The sequence below is a fragment of the Scyliorhinus torazame genome, chromosome 14, assembly GCF_047496885.1.
Source record: "Scyliorhinus torazame isolate Kashiwa2021f chromosome 14, sScyTor2.1, whole genome shotgun sequence".
Classification (NCBI taxonomy): domain Eukaryota; kingdom Metazoa; phylum Chordata; class Chondrichthyes; order Carcharhiniformes; family Scyliorhinidae; genus Scyliorhinus; species Scyliorhinus torazame.
In genome coordinates this window covers 95,055,873-95,074,581 of record NC_092720.1, presented here as the reverse complement: position 1 = coordinate 95,074,581, position 18,709 = coordinate 95,055,873, and the positions used below count along the sequence as shown (strand labels likewise).

General features: G+C 47.7%; 1 protein-coding gene across 3 annotated transcripts in view; it reads right to left on the bottom strand.

The window, feature by feature from the left end:
- The window catches only part of LOC140389887 (uncharacterized), a 736,276-nt gene that overhangs the window by 46,572 nt on the left and 670,995 nt on the right, over positions 1-18,709 (bottom strand). For all 3 annotated transcript variants that reach the window (XM_072474502.1, XM_072474503.1, XM_072474504.1), the window contains exon 7: positions 3,226-3,294. In XM_072474502.1, coding sequence (XP_072330603.1) covers positions 3,226-3,294 — 69 coding nt within the window. The remainder of the gene's footprint in view (positions 1-3,225; positions 3,295-18,709) is intronic.

The following is an 18,709-nucleotide window of genomic DNA, read 5'->3' as shown; positions in this document are numbered from 1 at the left end:
CCTGGCCGTGAGCTTTGCTAGTGTCACACGGGAGGGTTTAAACTAGTATGGCAGGGGGGTGGGCACGGGAGCAATAGGTCAGAAGGTGAGAGCATTGAGGGAGAACTAGGGAATAGGGACAGTGTGGCTCTGAGGCAGAGCAGACAGGGAGAAGTTGCTGAACACAGCGCGTCTGGTGGCCTGAAGTGCACATGTTTTAATGCAAGAAGTATTACGGGTAAGGCAGATGAACTTAGAGCTTGGATTAGTATTTGGAACTATGATGTTGTTGCCATTAAAGAGACCTGATTGAGGGAAAGGCAGGGTTGGCAGCTAAACGTTCCAGGATTTAAATGTTTCAGGTGGGATAGAGGGTGATGTAAAAGGGGTGGCGGAGTTGCGCTACTGGTTAGGGAGAATATCACAGCTGTACTACGGGAGGACACCTCAGAGGGCAGTGAGGCTATATGGGTAGAGATCAGGAATAAGGAGGGTGCAGTCACAATGTTGGGGGTTTACTACAGGCCTCCCAACAGCCAGCGGGAGATAGAGGAGCAGATAGGTAGACAGATTTTGGAAAAGAGTAAAAACAACAGGGTTGTGGTGATGGGAGACTTCAACTTCCCCAATATTGACTGGGACTCACTTCATGCCAGGGGCTTAGACGGGGCAGAGTTTGTAAGGAGCATCCGGGAGGGCTTCTTAAAACAATACGTAGACAGTCCAACTAGGGAAGGGGCGGTACTGGACCTGGTATTGGGGAATGAGCCCGGCCAGGTGGTAGAAGTTTCAGTAGGGGAGCATTTCGGGAACAGTGACCACAATTCAGTAAGTTTTAAAGTGCTGGTGGACAAGGATAAGAGTGGTCCTAGGATGAATGTGCTAAATTTGGGGAAGGCTAATTATAACAATATTAGGCGGGAACTGAAGAACCTAGATTGGGGGCGGATGTTTGAGGGCATATCAACATCTGACATGTGGGAGGCTTTCAAGTGTCAGTTGAAAGGAATTCAGGACCGGCATGTTCCTGTGAGGAAGAAAGATAAATACGGCAATTTTCGGGAACCTTGGATAACGAGAGATATTATAGGCCTCGTCAAAAAGAAAAAGGAGGCATTTGTCAGGGCTAAAAGGCTGGGAACAGACGAAGCCTGTGTGGAATATAAGGAAAGTAGGAAGGAACTTAAGCAAGGAGTCAGGAGGGTTAGAAGGGGTCATGAAAAGTCATTGGCAAATAGGGTTAAGGAAAATCCCAAGGCTTTTTACACGTACATAAAAAGCAAGAGGGTAGCCAGGGAAAGGGTTGGCCCACTGAAGGATAGGCAAGGGAATCTATGTGTGGAGCCAGAGAAAATGGGCGAGGTACTAAATGAATACTTTGCATCAGTATTCACCAAAGAGAAGGAATTGGTAGATGTTGAGTCTGGAGAAGGGTGTGTGCCTGGGTCACATTGAGATCCAAAAAGATGAGGTGTTGGGCGTCTTAAAAAATATTAAGGTAGATAAGTCCCCAGGGCCTGATGGGATCTACCCCAGAATACTGGAGGAGGCTGGAGAGGAAATTGCTGAGGCCTTGACAGAAATCTTTGGATCCTCACTGCCTTCAGGTGATGTCCCGGAGGACTGGAGAATAGCCAATGTTGTTCCTCTGTTTAAGAAGGGTAGCAAGGATAATCCAGGGAACTACAGGCTGGTGAGCCTTACTTCAGTGGTAGGGAAATTACTGGAGAGAATTCTTCGAGAGAGGATCTACTCCCATTTGGAAGCAAATGGACGTTTTAGTGAGAGGCAGCATGGTTTTGAAGGGGAGGTCGTGTCTCACTAACTTGATAGAGTTTTTCGAGGAGGTCACAAAGATGATTGATGCAGGTAGGGCAGTGGATGTTGTCTATATGGACTTCAGTAAGGCCTTTGACAAGGTCCCTCATGGTAGATTAGTACAAAAGGTGAAGTCACACGGGATCAGGGGTGAGCTGGCAAGGTGGATACAGAACTGGCTAGGTCATCGAAGGCAGAGAATAGCAATGGAAGGATGCTTTTCTAATTGGAGGGCTGTGACCAGTGGTGTTCCGCAGGGAACAGTGCTGGGACCTTTGCTGTTTGTAGTATACATAAATGATTTGGAGGAAAATATAACTGGTCTGATTAGTAAGTATGCAGATGACACAAAGGTTGGTGGAATTGCAGATAGCGATGAGGACTGTCAGAGGATACAGCAGGATTTAGATTGTTTGGAGATTTGGGCGGAGAGATGGCAGATGGAGTTTAATCCGGACAAATGTGGGGTAATGCATTTTGGAAGGTCTAATGCAGGTAGGGAATATACAGTGAATGGTAAAACCCTCAAGAGTATTGAAAGTCAGAGAGATCTAGGAGTACAGGTCCACAGGTCACTGAAAGGGGCAACACAGGTGGAGAAGGTAGTCAAGAAGGCATACGGCATGCTTGCCTTCATTGGCCGGGGCATTGAGTATAAGAATTGGCAAGTCATGTTGCAGCTGTATAGAACCTTAGTTAGGCCACACTTGGAGTATAGTGTTCAATTCTGGTCGTCACACTACCAGAAGGATGTGGAGGCTTTAGAGAGGGTGCAGAAGAGATTTACCAGAACGTTGCCTGGTATGGAGGGCATTAGCTATGAGGAGCGGTTGAATAAACTCTGTTTGTTCTCACTGGAACGACGGAGGTTGAGGGGCGACTTGATAGAGGTCTACAAAATTATGAGTGGCATAGACAGAGTGGATAGTCAGAGGATTTTCCCCAGGGTAGAGGGGTCAATTACTAGGCGGCATAGGTTTAAGGTGAGAGGGGCAAGGTTTAGAGTAGATGTACGAGGCAAGTTTTTTTACACAGAGGGTAGTGGGTGCCTGGAACTCGCTACCGGAGGAGGTGGTGGAAGCAGGGACGATAGTGACATTTAAGGGGCATCTTGACAAATCCATGAATGAGATGGGAATAGAGGGGTACGGACCCAAGAAGTGTAGAAGATTGTAGTTTAGTCGGGCAGCATGGTCGGCACGGGCTTGGAGGGCCGAAGGGCCTGTTCCTGTGCTGTACATTTCTTTATTCTTTGTTATGTCAGGTCACCATTATCAGGACTGCAAAATTCAACCTAAATGCTCCATCCTGCCAGCAGCGATACCAGAGCACATCCAGTAGCATTAACAATACGATCAGTGTAAAATACTCACCATCATTTGGACAGTTTAGAAAATGAACTTGATATTTCAAACCTTTTTCACTGACCTGTTGTATCGAGCACCGATCAAAAATGAACGGACATTCTCTCCAGAAGAGTGAGGTGCTCGTTTCAGCCTGGGGTAAGAGACAAAGATAAAAAGAGAAGTTGAGATCTGGGTTTGCCTGTGCAATGACAGCTGCATATTAATCAAAACAAATTCTGACAAATCAAAAAGACTTTTTTTGAACAAAATAGACCCCTAGAGTCTTAATCATATAACATGGGAATAAACTTGAAACTGGATTGATTTCATCTTTAAAGAATGAATTCTTTGAAACACTGGCAACTGCAGATGCTTTTTAGTTTTTAAATGCTGGCACAGAAATTGTTCCATATTGTGAAAATAAAGCATGCTTCCATGACAAATACAATTTCGATTTGAAAATGTCATGACCAATCAAACATTAATTAGGCAAATTCTGGAACCAATCAAAAAAAAATTGCCACTGAGTATAAAGTACACCTCATGAAACTAAAGTTAGCTTCCAACTGGAATGGAATTGTATGCTGCAATTAAAGGCATGTTTTACGTCAAACTACATTACTGAAGCATGGAATATTAAGGTTTGGAAGTGACAACTCCATGAGCAACATAATAATCTGCAGCTAACATTCCTTATGCAAATTGCATAACTTTGATACACGTAAGGAGCTGAGGACTCAACAATAAAAGAGTTGCAATGTTGTTAAATATTAAAAGTGACAATGCAACACTTATCCCTTCAAATTGAACTCAATCTGTACAAAAAGGAAACCAGCTTTTGCAGTCTGGAAAAAAGCTCTTAAACCAATACATTTTTATTTGTTTCGTTTAATAAAACCTATTGAATCTATATATATTATCAACAACAAATCCGTTTTTATTTAAAGGCTATTTACACTATTTGTTCAAAAATTCTCCAGCAGTTGCTCCATGGTGAAATAATGATAGGCTAGAACACCCATCCCTTCACAGGTTTAATTTACCATGGACCCCAATCCTCAGTTACACTGATAGTGCCATTTGCATGGTCAGGCAGGAAACCAGTGCTTGCAAGACGATATCAGAATGGCCCCGAGCCACTCAAGCTGCGAAAGTCTCTTCCAAGTCAAAGTCCCCAAAAAATATTGAACTGTACAGCTCTGGAGTGAACCATTCAACATCTTCAGAAAAGTAATCGATCCTGTTCAGGTAAGGGCTGTCTTTCCATATTGGGTCTGTCTTTCCATATTGGGAGGAACCAAGATGGTCAGATCACTTGTTTTTTTAAAATAAATCTAGAATACCCCAATTATTTTTTTTCCAATTAAGGGGCAATTTAGCGTTGCCAATCCACCTAACCTGCACATCTTTTGGTTGTGAGGGTGAAACCCACACAGACACGTGGAGAATGGCAAACTCCACACGGACAGCGACCCGGGGCCGGGATCGAACCCGGGTCCTCAGCGCCGTAGGAAGCAGTGCTAACCAGCCAGGTCACTTGTTACATGGCATACTCATAACATATGAATACATTACACTATTTCCCCCTTTTAAAAAAAATTTCAGTTACACCAATTATAAAGTTAAACTTTAAAATTCAAATAAATCTTTGTGAATATGCACATTTGGGAAAATAACATCTGACCTCTTTTCCTTCTAAACTATGGGCGCGATTTAATGGGGGGAAAATGGAGTCCCGCCTTTGGAGCGTTTAGCAGGGTGTGTCTCAGCACCTGCAGCATTTACCTCGTTTCTTTGGCTCCAGCGCCAAGGTCGCACTTACCTTGCTTCCTGCACTGACGAGCTCAGCTCAGCTCGTCAGTGCATGAAGATATAGGGGTGCCATTTTTAAATGCCACCTCAATCTCTTGACTCCCCCCCCCCCCTTGGACTCCCTCTGTGCCCTCTGGATCCCACCCCCCCAACTTACCTGTTAGGGGGTCCTCAATCTCCCCTCACTTGGCAACCTGGCAGCCAGGCATCTTGGTACTGCCATCCTGCCACTCTGGCAGTGCCACCCAGGCACCTTCACAGTGCCAGGATGGTACTGCCAGTGTACGCAGTTAACAATGCCAAGTTGCCAGTCTGGCAGTGCCAAGGTGCCCAGGTGGCAGTGGGTGTGTCAGGGTATCACCCTGCCCAGAGCTCGATGGCTCAGGGCCTCCAATGGCCTGGGGGCCCCCCGAGGTACCGTTACACCTGGTCCATGTTGTGTGCTAAACGACGCCATGGCGAGGTGTTCCCGGGTCTCCGGAGCATCGGGCAGTGACATATTTAAGTGAGCCTAAATGCCCAGATCGTGACGTATCGCAAGATCTCATGAGGTGTTCTGAATGTCTCAAATCTCGCGAGAAGCCGCTTGCGAGATTTAATGGCTTTGTCACATCACCGAGTCAGGCGCGACGAGGCCGTTTGATTGCACCCTACATCTATTTCTGAAGTCTTTTGACCTTCAGATAGGTTTTGGTGCCATGTCAGGTTTTAGACCATTTGGTTTCAGTTCAAGACTTGCATAAGATCTTTTCTTTCTTTTTTGGACATTTGCTGCATTTACTTTCTTTCAATGTGTTTTTTATATACCTGTGTTTCTTAATCTTAGCAAGCTTAACAGCCTGAGTTTTCTATGTATGTTTCTGGTTAGTTATCTTCTCACAATTAGCTTCCATGTTGTTTCAGTTTTCCTTCCTCTCTTAGCTCAATTATAGTTGCAATCTTTTGTTTGCCTTTTCACAAAGTTCTATATACACTCTGAAATGGGCACGTCAACCTGCCATGGTTGTAATGGCGTTTTTGGCAGCTTATTTCTGCAATTTTTGAAAATGGTACATTTGCTAACCAATTATTCCAGATCATCATCTAGACCAGACCAAGAAACAAATCTTCTGGCTGTGCACTTCAGCAATCTAAGGCTCTGGCACATACAGGGTCAATGTGGGACTGAATACAGCATCATCCACACACTTCCCCTGCTCAACTTAAAGGTATGTCTCCATTAAAGATCCATGGACCAAAAAACGATAACGACAAAGCAAAAGAAATAGAAAATGAGGGAATCGACAGGAAGGGCCTTCACAACATGTACATTTAAACATAAAGCAGTTCTTATTTTTCAGAAGTAAAAACAGAAAATGGTGGGAAAACTCAGCAGGTCTGGCAGCATCTGTGGAGAGACAAACAGTTAATGTTTTGAATCTGTATCATTAACTCTGCTTCCCATCCACAGATGCTGCCAGACCTGCTGGGTTTCCAGCATTTTCAGTTTTATATTTCAGATTTCCAGCAGCACAGTATTTTGCTTTAATGTTAAATTTCTGGTGTCTATTAAAATCCTATTAAAAGCACAACAGAGCAATAATCACAAGATGTAGTATGGGTGTCGACACAATAGGCATTGAAACTCTACAAAAACTGCTGAACTGGGAGTTTTGAATAGATAGATTATTTTAATAAATATTACACACGGATTGTAGTCCAGTGACAAAAGTCAATGCTGCATGTGCTGATCAATATCCTGGCATGTTTTAGATGAGAGGAAAGAGAGTTGATTAACAAACACAGAGGTATTTTAATTAGCAAAAAGAACCTCTCCTAGATAACATCATTCTGAAACTTGTTTTTAAAATTAGCTACTCTTAATTCAGGAAAATTGTTTTTTTTACTGCCTGTTCTGTTGGGTCAAATTGAATTGAATTGAATTAAACTGAATGGCTAAATAATCATTATATTACGTGATGTAATCAGAAGCCTATCTGAACGTGAGAATTGGATCATGTGACTCAGTCACTTTCATTGAATTACTAAAACAGACTTGTGTCCCATTACCTGAGAGCATTGTGACATAATTAAAATAAAGAGACTTTTTGAGTGCTGGATGGAAGAAACTTTGTTTTCAGCAAGTGCACGTGATAAAATAAACAATGTTTAATGTTGATGTCCAGTATTTCTTTAAATCATCTGACATCAAGTACGACATAGGTGCAATGCAAATCAAAGCTCCCTTTTGAGAACTCCACAGTATGCTTAATTGGAACCTCAAAAGCAGCTGACAATATCATGTGATTTTCGTTGTCCATAAGAGTGTTGTCCGTGAAAGCATCAAGAACTACAGGAGACATATTCAAAATAACTGACAAAAGGAGTAAAAGTGATGTGAGGAAAACAAATGTTTCACCCAGAGGTGGTTGGAGTCTGGAATGATCTTCCTGAGAGGGTGGTGGAGGCAGTTTTGATTGTGTTATTCAAAAGGGAATTGGATTGCTATCTTAAAAGAGTGGATGTGCAAGGTTACAGCGCTAAGGCAAGGGACCTTCTCTCCAACATAAGGTCAGAATGTGAGGATGTTTGCTGACGATGGCACAGATTTCAGTACATTTCACAACTCCTCACTTACTGAAGCAGTCTGTGCCTGTATGCAGAAAGATCTGTGGAGAGTTAATGTTTGCAGCAGAAGTGCTGTAGAATGACCAGGTCAAGCAAGAGAGATTGAACTATCTCCCCTTGACAGTCAATGGCATTACCACCACTGAATCCCCTACTATCAACATTCTGGGGGTTACCATTGATCAGAAATCTAACTGGACAAGCAATGTAAATCATATGGTTAAAACAGCAGATCAGAGATTGGTAATTCTGCAATAGGTAACTCACCTCCTGACTCCCCAAAGCCTGGCCAAATCTACAAGGCAAAAGTCAGGGGTGTGATGGAATACCCTCCCCTTGCCTGGATGCGTGCAGCTCTAAAAACACTTAAGCTCAACATCATCCAGTTCAAAGCTGCCTGTTTGATCAGCCTATCCACCACCTTAAACAAGCACTCCCTCCACCACTGACACAAAGAAGCAGCAGCGAGTAGCATCGGCAAGATGCATTGCATCAACTCAGCAAGGGTCCTTCGACAGCACCTTACAAACCCACAACCTTTACCACCTAGAAGGACAAGTGCAGCAGATACATTGGAAAACACCACATGCACGTTTCCCTCCAAGCCACACTCCACCCTGACTTGAAAATACATCACCATTCTTTGACTGTGGCTATGTCAAGATCCTGGAACTCCCTTCCTAACAGGGTGTACCTCCACCACATTGACAAGAAGACGACTCACCAATGCCTTCTCAAAGACAAGTAAGGATGGGCTACAAATGCTGGCTTTGGCAACAAAGCTCACATCTCAAGAACAAATGAAAGAGTGGCCACTGTAGGGATAAACGTTTCTGCTCCTTCCAAACTGGAACAGGCAATATTTGCATCACTTTGCTGGTTGCTAACCACTGTTGCTTAAGAGAATTCACAATTCAGAAAGCTAATTACATTGCCAGAGGCACACAAGTGCAGCAAGCTTGTGGCTGTGCTAGGATTGCAGGGGGCCCCATGATGACATGTGTCAGGACTTTACACACATCACTTGTCACCTCTGCGCTAAGCTGGAACCAAAAGGACTTCCACTCCTTCAATGTCCAGCTGAAGCTAATAAAGGGCTAAGTCTTCACATAATGGATCACGACTCTGGTCTGCAATCCACATACAAGTGCTCAGAATGAATACATTAAAAGTCACGCTGTCGCACAAAATTTAATTGAGCTGACTTTCGGTGTGCTGAAACCATGCTCGTGCTGTCTGGAACACATTGCAGAAACGCTGAAGTACTTGATAGAGCCACTGCCTAACCTGGGAAACCTCGCCATGGCTCCAAAAGTGCTGTAGTTGTAGTGGCTGGTGGGAGGTGCTGACTTTAAGTGGAGGAGACTACAGATGGTCTTAAAAAATGATCATAACAGCTCTGTGCCTGTAAGACCAGGCTTCAGACTGCATCATCTTGCATGCACAGCAGCTGTCAGGGTTAGCTAGCTGACAGCTGACAATAGTTATGGGACTGGTGTGTCATGATATTCAAACACACACATCATGATAGACACACCAACAGACAAATCAGAACACACAACACCACAACCAATGACAGAAAGATATAAAAGCACAGACACGACCCCCGGTGGTCAGTATTAGCTGCAGAGCAGGACCAGGACACATCTGCCACCAAACACACTCAGGGAGACAGCACGTGCAGAGTATCCAGAACGAACTGTATTATAAGAGTTATAATAAAATAGAGTTGTACCACATACAACTGTGTTGGCTCATCTGTGCACCAGAGCACCCAACACCACATGGTACAGGAGTGGATCGATACCTGCCGGCATACCTCAGTGTACACAGACAACCAGCAGTGCCCAGGCAAAATGATAGAGCTCCCGGTTCCGCAGCCGCTCCAGTGCTACGGCGATCTCCGCGAAAACTGGCGGCGATTCCGGCAAATGTTCGAATTGTTCCTGGTGGCAGCTGAACTCCAAGACCTGGATGATAGCGAAAAAATTGAATTTCTCCTCACCATCGCCGGTGCAAGGGCAAGAGAAATATTCAGAAGGTTCAGGTTCTTCAGGAGGCAGCAAAGGTACGATTACCAGGCAGTCCTGGACAAATTCTCCAAGTACTGTGAAGAAAACGCAATCCAATCGGCAAATAAAGGTAAGAAAAGCTGCAGTACTCACCTCGTGGCCGGGATTCCGGAGCCCGAATTCCCAGAAGCCAAAATCCCGGGCCTGAGAGAAGGCTGGGTCGAGGTCGGCGGCCATCTTGCTAAAGGTATAACGCTAGCACAGTTGCGCGAGCAGTGCGCAGAACCGGAAGTTTCGTTTGCGCATGCGCGAGATGCTGCGCATGCGCAGTCAAGAAAACGGCCATCGGTAAAGGAACAGCGATCTGAGCATGCGCAGTCGCTTCCTACGTGCTACATACCGAGCGTCAGGATGTCAGAGGCCCCAGACTGCACCAATTTAAAAGGGAAATGTCCCAAATCCAATTTAAAAGGGAAACGTCCCAAATCAAAAAAACAAAAATCTGTTAAAGCTGTAAAACAACCTTCCCTCACCTGGAATGACAGCACAGTGCCGCAAATTGACCCAGGAGATGAATTTGACCTCCGAAGAACCCTCCGACAAGCAGTTACCTACGCACAAGCCGATGATTCCGACCTTGAATACTTCGATGACGATCTTTACAGTGTTTCCGGACCTCGCGAGCCCAATGATAGCTCCGTGGTCCTATATGACTATGACTCGGACGAACCTTTCGTGTTGCACATTGTCGGCCCCCACATTGAATCCGACGCAGATGAGGATTCATTTTTCGGATTTGAGGATCTTCAATCCAGCAGATATGACGTTCCAACTTATCAGTACCGGATGATGCTGCAGCCTGACATTAACAGACAGGGAGCGGTGCAAGCACACGGAGAGTGCCCTGCTGCCACACAGAGCGTGGTCCACGTCCCGCTCAACGTTCCCGACTCTATGAAAGAAGACATGCAAGACTCCAGAGTGCAGTCCTCGCATGAACCAGAAGTGACTCCAGTGTCACAAGCTTCCACAGCAAGCTCGTGGACAGACTCCACAATTGCAGAAATGCAAGACTCCAGAGTGCAGTCCTTGCACGGACAAGAAGTGACTCCAGTGTCACAAGCCTCCACAGAGAGCTCGTGGACAGCCTCCACGATAGAGGCAACGCAAGACTCCAGAGCGCAGTCCTTGCACGAACAAGAAGTGACTCCAGTGTCACAAGCCTCCACAGAGAGCTCGTGGACAGCCTCCACGATAGAAGCAACGCAAGACTCCAGAGCGCAGTCCTTGCACGAACAAGAAGTGACTCCAGTGTCACAAGCCTCCACAGAGTGCTCGTGGACAGCCTCCACGATAGAAGCAACGCAAGACTCCAGAGCGCAGTCCTTGCACGAACAAGAAGTGACTCCAGTGTCACAAGCCTCCACAGAGAGCTCGTGGACGGACTCCACGATGGAAGGAACGCAAGACTCCAGAGCGCAGTCCTTGCAGGAACAAGACCATGAGGGTCTAGCAACCTCTCCTGACCAACCAGCGGCAGACGATGCAAGTCTGCCATGCTCACGTGAACAGCAAGAAGGCTATAACAGCCTACCATGCTCCACTACACAGCAGCATGAACATGACGGTCTCTCATGCTACAATGAAGGGCACAGCGCTGAAGACTGTTCAAGCCCAACTGAAGACAAGCCAAAGGAATCGCCTCGTCCAAGCCCGAAGAAAAAAGGTTTATGCGCTGACCTTCAGGATCATTATAGCCGAACAGAGATTAATAATGCTGCACGGCCACAGAAGGATGCTGAGGATTTGCTAACGAACTTAATTGAATGTTTAACTTGCAAGGAGCAGACTGAGAATTGCCAGTGTTTTCGTACGGATCGAAAAAATGGACAAGACATTGATCCTCAGGTAATGGAAATAACACAACCTGAATCATATCTACAGCAGGGACAAATGTCTCCCTTCAACACAACACCGCAAAATCCCAACTTCGGAGACCAGCAGTTAGTCAGTAATGACTCTTCAAACCTTGAGGGGAACATTAATTGCATTGAACCTATACACGCTCCACTGATTATTGAGCAGAACATTGGAGCAAGAATCCTGAGGACACCGACATCGAGTAGCCAGATAACGAATTTAAAACCCACAGCAGTTTCAAGTGAACCAAGTGTGCTTTCCACTAATGGTGAAGATGCAGATAAGGTCGACCCAATTATCCATTGTACCACACTAACCCCAGTGATTAAGCAGTTATGTATGGGGAGTATAATGTGGGCAATTGAGAACAGTAAAAGAGAGACTGTGACCATGCCAGTCCCAGCAAAATCAGACCCAGAGACCATGAAGGCATGTACATTAGACAAAGATACATATGAGGCACCTGAGAAGAAAAGTGAAACGGAATGTTCTTTGGAAAATAGTACAATGTCGATAGAAACATTGGATCCTATCTTCGAGACCATACCTATGGGAGAATTTGGGGGTAATAAACAAGGTTCTGCAATGTCTGGGGGAAGATTTAAAATTCCAAAGAAGAAAAGCCCAAATGAAGGACAACGGCAAGACAATGACAGTCCACCGACATGGTGTGCACCACCAGATGAAAACTCTGACAATTTACCCAACCCTAGTGAACAGCAAGCTGCTAATGAGGATCTATCCACGGGATGTGAGACGAGTGACGACAGCATCCCACTTCCCATGCAAAAGGTGCAAGGTGACAGACCTCGCCTAGTGCGTACCGAGGCACTCGACGATCACGGTGGGACCACTGACGACTGCGGTGGCAGCGCACCGCTTCCACCCTCGATGGCTCGACCCTCTCCACTGGTTGGTGCATTCCTGCATGTTCCGACTCCAGAAGTGCAGCTTCAGGGAATCTCGGCTGCCTCCAGTGAACCTGTTGGGACTCCGGACGGGGGGCATCGACGGAAGGCAGACCGGACTCCAGATGGGGAGCAGCCAAGCGCCGACTCTGATTCGCGCACGCCAGACCTTGCTCCGGACGGGCGGTGTCGCGGCCTCGGTGATGGCACGCTCAGGGTGACGGCGGATGCCACGGCGACAGGGAATGGATCGCGTGGCAGTCCCACTGGGTCGGCAGTGGCAACCAGCACCGGCGGTCCAAGATGGACACACCAATTCGCGCCATCGCCAGACGTTGATGCGAGCAACAATTCTCTCTCCAAGGCGACATGCGTCGACGTTTCTCTGCGGAGTCGCCCTTCCGGCACAGCAGGTGGCCGGAACCAGCGCACACGGTCTCGGCCAACTTCCACATATGGCACAGTCATCGCCTTGCATGATATTAGTGATGGTGCTACTTCGATGGCAACGACCCATCGGCTACAAGATGCCGTCCACCACAAACATAAAAAGAAAAAGACTCCACCTTGTTCCTGGCATGCAGGGCGGATGGATTGGTGCGTAGGCGCAATCAGCGAGCTTTGCGCCGCCTTCCACGCTCGCAACTGAACCGTACGCACACGCCGGATCCTCCACTGGTTCCCAAGGATGACTTCGTGGAGATGCCACGGATCATGCCCCTTCCATCGCCACCAGAACCAAACCACAGCCAAGGCACCACTAACAAAGATGTTGAATGTTATATTTGCACGAATGAAAAAACCAAGCACTGCACGAAGTACAACAAATGGTAAAGTAGAGACTTCGGCAACAGCATCACCTCCAACAGTCCAAGGTGAACCAGCGTGACCCCAAATCTCCACAGCTGAACCGGCTTGAGGACCAGCCCATTCTTGAGGCGGTCACCCATTAGACTGGACTTATAACGCTGTTCATACGTTCAAAAAGTCAAACACTTCTGTATTATAACCTGTTGTTGTTTATTGTTCCAGATATCGTCTGACCAGACCAATGTTCAAGTTTTTTTTTTTTTTTCTCTCGCATCCAAGTTTTGTTATGGTACAACCTTGTTAGTGTGACGCACCCGACATCGCCCCATGTAAATAGTTACGTCATATACACACGCTGTACATAACACACACACACACACTCTTCGATGCACTCACGACACAATTATATTTATAACCACGTAGGCACATATCTTTGTAAAAAGGGGGGATGTCATGATATTCAAACACACACATCATGATAGACACACCAACAGACAAATCAGAACACACAACACCACAAACAATGACAGAAAGATATAAAAGCACAGACACGACCCCCGGTGGTCAGTATTAGCTGCAGAGCAGGACCAGGACACATCTGCCACCAAACACACTCAGGGAGACAGCACGTGCAGAGTATCCAGAACGAACTGTATTATAAGAGTTATAATAAAATAGAGTTGTACCACATACAACTGTGTTGGCTCATCTGTGCACCAGAGCACCCAACACCACATGGTGGAGTGGCAGGATGGGAGGACGAATGCTCTTCTGAGAAAAGCAGTTTGTGTTCCATGGAGTCACTGCCACTCCCTCAGGGCAAGGCCTTGCAGCAATCCCAGTAATCTGTCGGAGTAGAGTTTGCTGGGTCACTTTATACAATCTACAGCCAAGATAGCAGCACTCTGAACTTGCATGGCACCAATCTGGCCTTTAATGACAGCAGCCTGAGCTTCCACTGTAGCATCCAATCATAGGAGGAACTTCGGGCTTAGGAGGAGTAGGCCTTTGAGCCATTTGTGCCTGCTCTGCTGTTCAACAAAAGCATGGCTGATCTGAAATGTTGTGAAGCTGATGCTTGACTGCAAATTTGGAAACAATGGGTGCGATTTAACCACCGCGTTGTATCCGGCACAGATCTGGGTGCGACAGTTAAATAGAGGGACTGGCCAAAATCGAGATCCGCGCCGGGCGCAAATCAGTTTCCCATCTAACAGGCCCGCTTTGCAATGGCGAGTTCCGGATCGCGGCGAAATATGGCGAGTGCATCATTAACCCCAATTTGTATCGATTTCCATCCCATTAGCGAGATTGAAGTTGAATGTAACAGCCTCCCAGGAATTAACCGGCTCACCATCGAGAAATCACACAGGTGTCGTTTAGTACTCCTTATAAAAACATGAAGCTGGCACAATGGCTACTGAGGGAAATTGAGGAGGTGAGTAGCCATTTCCATTTTCCGGGCTACAGCTCAAGGGTGGGGGGTGGGTGCACACATACACCCATCAGTGAGGTTGGGCTTGGTCGGGGAGCTAAAACAGTCTAGCTTCGGTGTCGCCCCTGGGGGGATTGAGAGGCTTTCCATCTGTGACGCCTTCAAGCCATCTTTCAATATTGTGGATACCCATAAGAGGGGCAACTACAGCTGCTGCCTGTCTGTCCTACCAAACATATCCAGGACAAAGCCCTGTTCTTGGTTGTATGCTGAAGGTCATTTTAACTTCCTCTGACTGTGAGCAGCTTCTAGCTTCACAGCTGAAGACTATTGCTAATAAGGAATTAGCCTTGTTAGTTGTGAGGGCACTTCGCAGTTGGAGGTTGCGTTTGTTGTTTGCTCCTGCTGGTGGCTGCAATGCCTGGAGGCTGCTGTTGCTGTTTCCTTCCTTTTCTGTAGCTGGAAAGAAGGACAATATTTTCTAAGATACCTGGGTCCTGGAACACCGGGCTCAGGGGGACGTATGAGTCCAGAAGACAATCCGTGGTGAAGCAAGACGATGCTGTGGGACCTTGTGCGAGACATTGATCCGAATGGGTCACCTGATGACGCCATTGAAGCAATGCTTTCGCAGATTGCTGATCCTTTTGTTGCTGGTGTGGTGAGTGCTGCAGGAAACTGGCACGTCACTGTGGGTTAAACACGCAGGAGGTCAAGGAAGTTCGGCTGCACCCTGAGCGCCAGTGGAATATGTGGATGCCAGGATTTGGTTCCGGTGAGATTGGGCCATGTGGCAGGGCCTACACAGCTGCAGCTCCGGGATGGAGAATGGCACTGATACATGGAACAAGTAACAAATTGATAGACATATCATTTCTAATACAAAGTTATGGACCTGATAACACACACTCAGGCTTATCCTCCATTTCTCCGAGTTGAGAGACCTGCAAGGAGTGATGTCATGTGTTTTTTTTGTGTGAAAATGAGCTGATATAGCTTTGTATTGGTACCAATATGGAATGGTGATGTTTCCTTGATGTTTACTGGTTAGTGTCGTGTGTGGAATGTTGCGTAGTTGATTTTCAAATCTTTGTTACTGTTGACCATTTAATAAACAAAATATTCTCAAGTGGATTCTCGTGGGTACATGTGCCATGTCACAGACGATGATTATTGCATCGCATTTCAATCAAACCTGGAAGCCTGAACACTTTGCCTGAACTCTACAGATTCCGCACCGTAGAGGCAGCAGCCAACAATCAAACACTCAAGAGCTGGATTTCAGCACTGGGGATATCCTCACAACCATAGGGTGAATGTGTGGATCAGGGGAGGGCACCTGATCACAGTCTACCTAATGTTCCCGGCAAGGGTCTGAGGTCTAGGGGCTCCTGTTGTGGCTGTGGGTGAGTGTGCAGAGCAAGGTTTTCCAACATAGCTGGCTTGGTTGATGGCACTCATAGAAGGCGGGACAGTTAAGGGCGGGGGAAGCTTGGGGAACTGACGGTCCCGGGGTGGAAGCCCCAACTGATTGTCGGTCTCTCTCCTTCTCCAATTCCTTACAGAGACCACAGTGGGATGGTGGTGTTGATCCTGCAGAGGATGCCTTCACGGCGCTAGTGGCAGCCTAGGTGACCAGACGCCATAGGAGGCAGCAGCGTCGATGCAGGCTGGTGACGGCACCCTATGTGGAGGGGGCCGTTGCACACTCTGAAGCCCCGGCTCCCCATCAGGCTGAGGACGAACCCAGAGGGGGACGCACATGGCTGCCCACGGTGTCCAGGTGTTGTTGGTCTTTTGAGGAGATGACGGACAGCATGTGCCGCAGGTGATTCTGTCTCAACAAATAGACAGTGTGGCACCTGTGCTGTGTCTTTGTGCACTTGGCACCCTGTGGAGGAGGAGGATACCCACCCCTGGTGGCCATGAGGGTCGCTGCAGTCCTGAACTTCTATGCCATTGGTTCATTCCAGGGCTCGAGCAGGGACATGTGCAGAATATTACAAGCTACAGCCCACAAGTACATCTGTGAGATCAGGGAGTGCCCTTCATTAACAGGAAGGGGTTCCGCTCGTTGAATGTTCAACTCATATGCGACCACCACCTCCGGATCATGCACATGTTTGCACACTTCCCTGTAAAGATTGATGTGACAGAGGCTGGACATGTATCAGGTTTAACATGATTTAATAATCCAAATTTGACATTTCCATCACCCCTAGCTTACAGGTTGTGACCCCGCCTCTGCCCCGCTTCCCCCCAATGCCCACTTAGTGATCCTCAATCTTCTTGATGTTGCATGGTCTACTACTAAGTCTAGGTGTGTCCCCAGGATGCACATCAGAGGTAGAGGCAGCCTGTTGCTTTCCGCACCCTGTGGCCTTTGATGTCCTTGGTGGACGTCCTCGGGAGGGCCTGGAACCAGAGGGCCCTGGACGATTTACCAGTGTCACTGGCGTCGTCATGCCACCCTGTTCTGCCCGGTTCTTGGGATGCATCAGTGTCAGAAGGGAGGGGGGTGGAATCGGAGGAACTGGAGACCGCTGTCATCTCCCTGGTTGGAGACACCAGGTTGGCCTCCAGCGCTTCCTCTTCCCTGACAGTGCCCAAAGGGCACTAGGGGTTTCCATGGGACAGAGGGGCAGCTGGAGTGAGCTCCAGAGGCTTCCGCATTATCTGAATCCGCCAGTCCTGGCGCCTCCCCATTGTCTGTATCATGATGGACCACGCTCTGGAGTGCCTCAGCAATGTCAATCTGTGTCTGGCACATGTTCTTCAGTGGCTGGGACACACTCTGGAATGCCTCAGCAATGTCTACCTGCATCGGGGACATGTCTCTCAGTGACTGGGACATGATGTCGAGGTCCTCAGCCATGGTTGTCACAGACTGAGCCATACCTTGGATGCCACCACTCAAGATGCTAATGTCATTCTATGGTCACCACCCTGGCAGTGTTGGCCTCGGTGGCACGCATAGTCGGCATCATCTCCTGAGCCCGTAGCCTTTGGGACTCTTCCAATTAACTATGCCCCGCCGGAGTGTCGCTGAGATCCCCTCCTGAATCTCACGGCCATATCCTAGCACCTGCTTCAGCTCTGGGGCAGCCTTGTCCAGAGGCTCGGCATCTGACTGGGTCTCAGCTGAGTCCTGGGATCAAGTTGATCTCTGACCGCTGACTCCCTTGGATGTTCAGCCATGCCAGATTGTGCCCCAGAAGCCTGTCCACTAATGTCACTCATTGAGGTGTGTGACTCTGAGTTGGTGGAAGGTGGGGGCGATTGCCGTGCCGTACCGATGGTGGTGTCCTCGGAGCTCTCTTACAAGGTGGTATCTTGGGTGGTGGGGTGGGGGTTGGGGGCAACTCTGGATGGCTCAGCCCCATCAGATAAATATTGTTTGAGAGAATGGACATGTGGTCAGTGAAAGGAAAGGATCACTTTGCCTGACATTAACAACTCACTTGAGACAGGTCATCTGGGTGAAGGGGAAGTGGATCCTCAGCTTTGCGGCACAGGCCAAGCTCGCTGTCAGTGACTGCTCTCTCTCTGGTCAAACTTGCGATATCCATGGCCTCATAGGGGGTGAGGACTCTAATCCCTGGTACTCCGACGCCTGGCTTGGCCCTTTCATGCCTGTTATGGCCAACTTATCCTGAGAGGACAGAGAGAGGGTATTGTGAGTCACACGCTTGATGGATCAGAGAGGATATTGGCACGTGGCACTGCAACTGGACATGAAGGGGTTGTGCTGGTGGGTGCCAGGGGGCTGAGGAACAAGCACAAAGACTGGATGTGGGAGACTACTAGGTGGCAGCCAGTGATTTGTGGGGGGGGGGGGGATGGAATCTGAGGGGTGGCAGGTGGAACCGATGCCAGGAGAGAGGTGGTAATTTATTCTTGCAGCTCAGTGGAGGACATTGGTCTTCTTCCGACATTGAACGGTGGTTCTCCTGGTCATTCTACCCCCACTGACGGCCGCTGCCACTGCGGCTGCTGGCGTACCAACCCCTTCGAGGGAACAGGATGTCCCATCTCACATCCACTGCATCCAGAAGCCTGGCC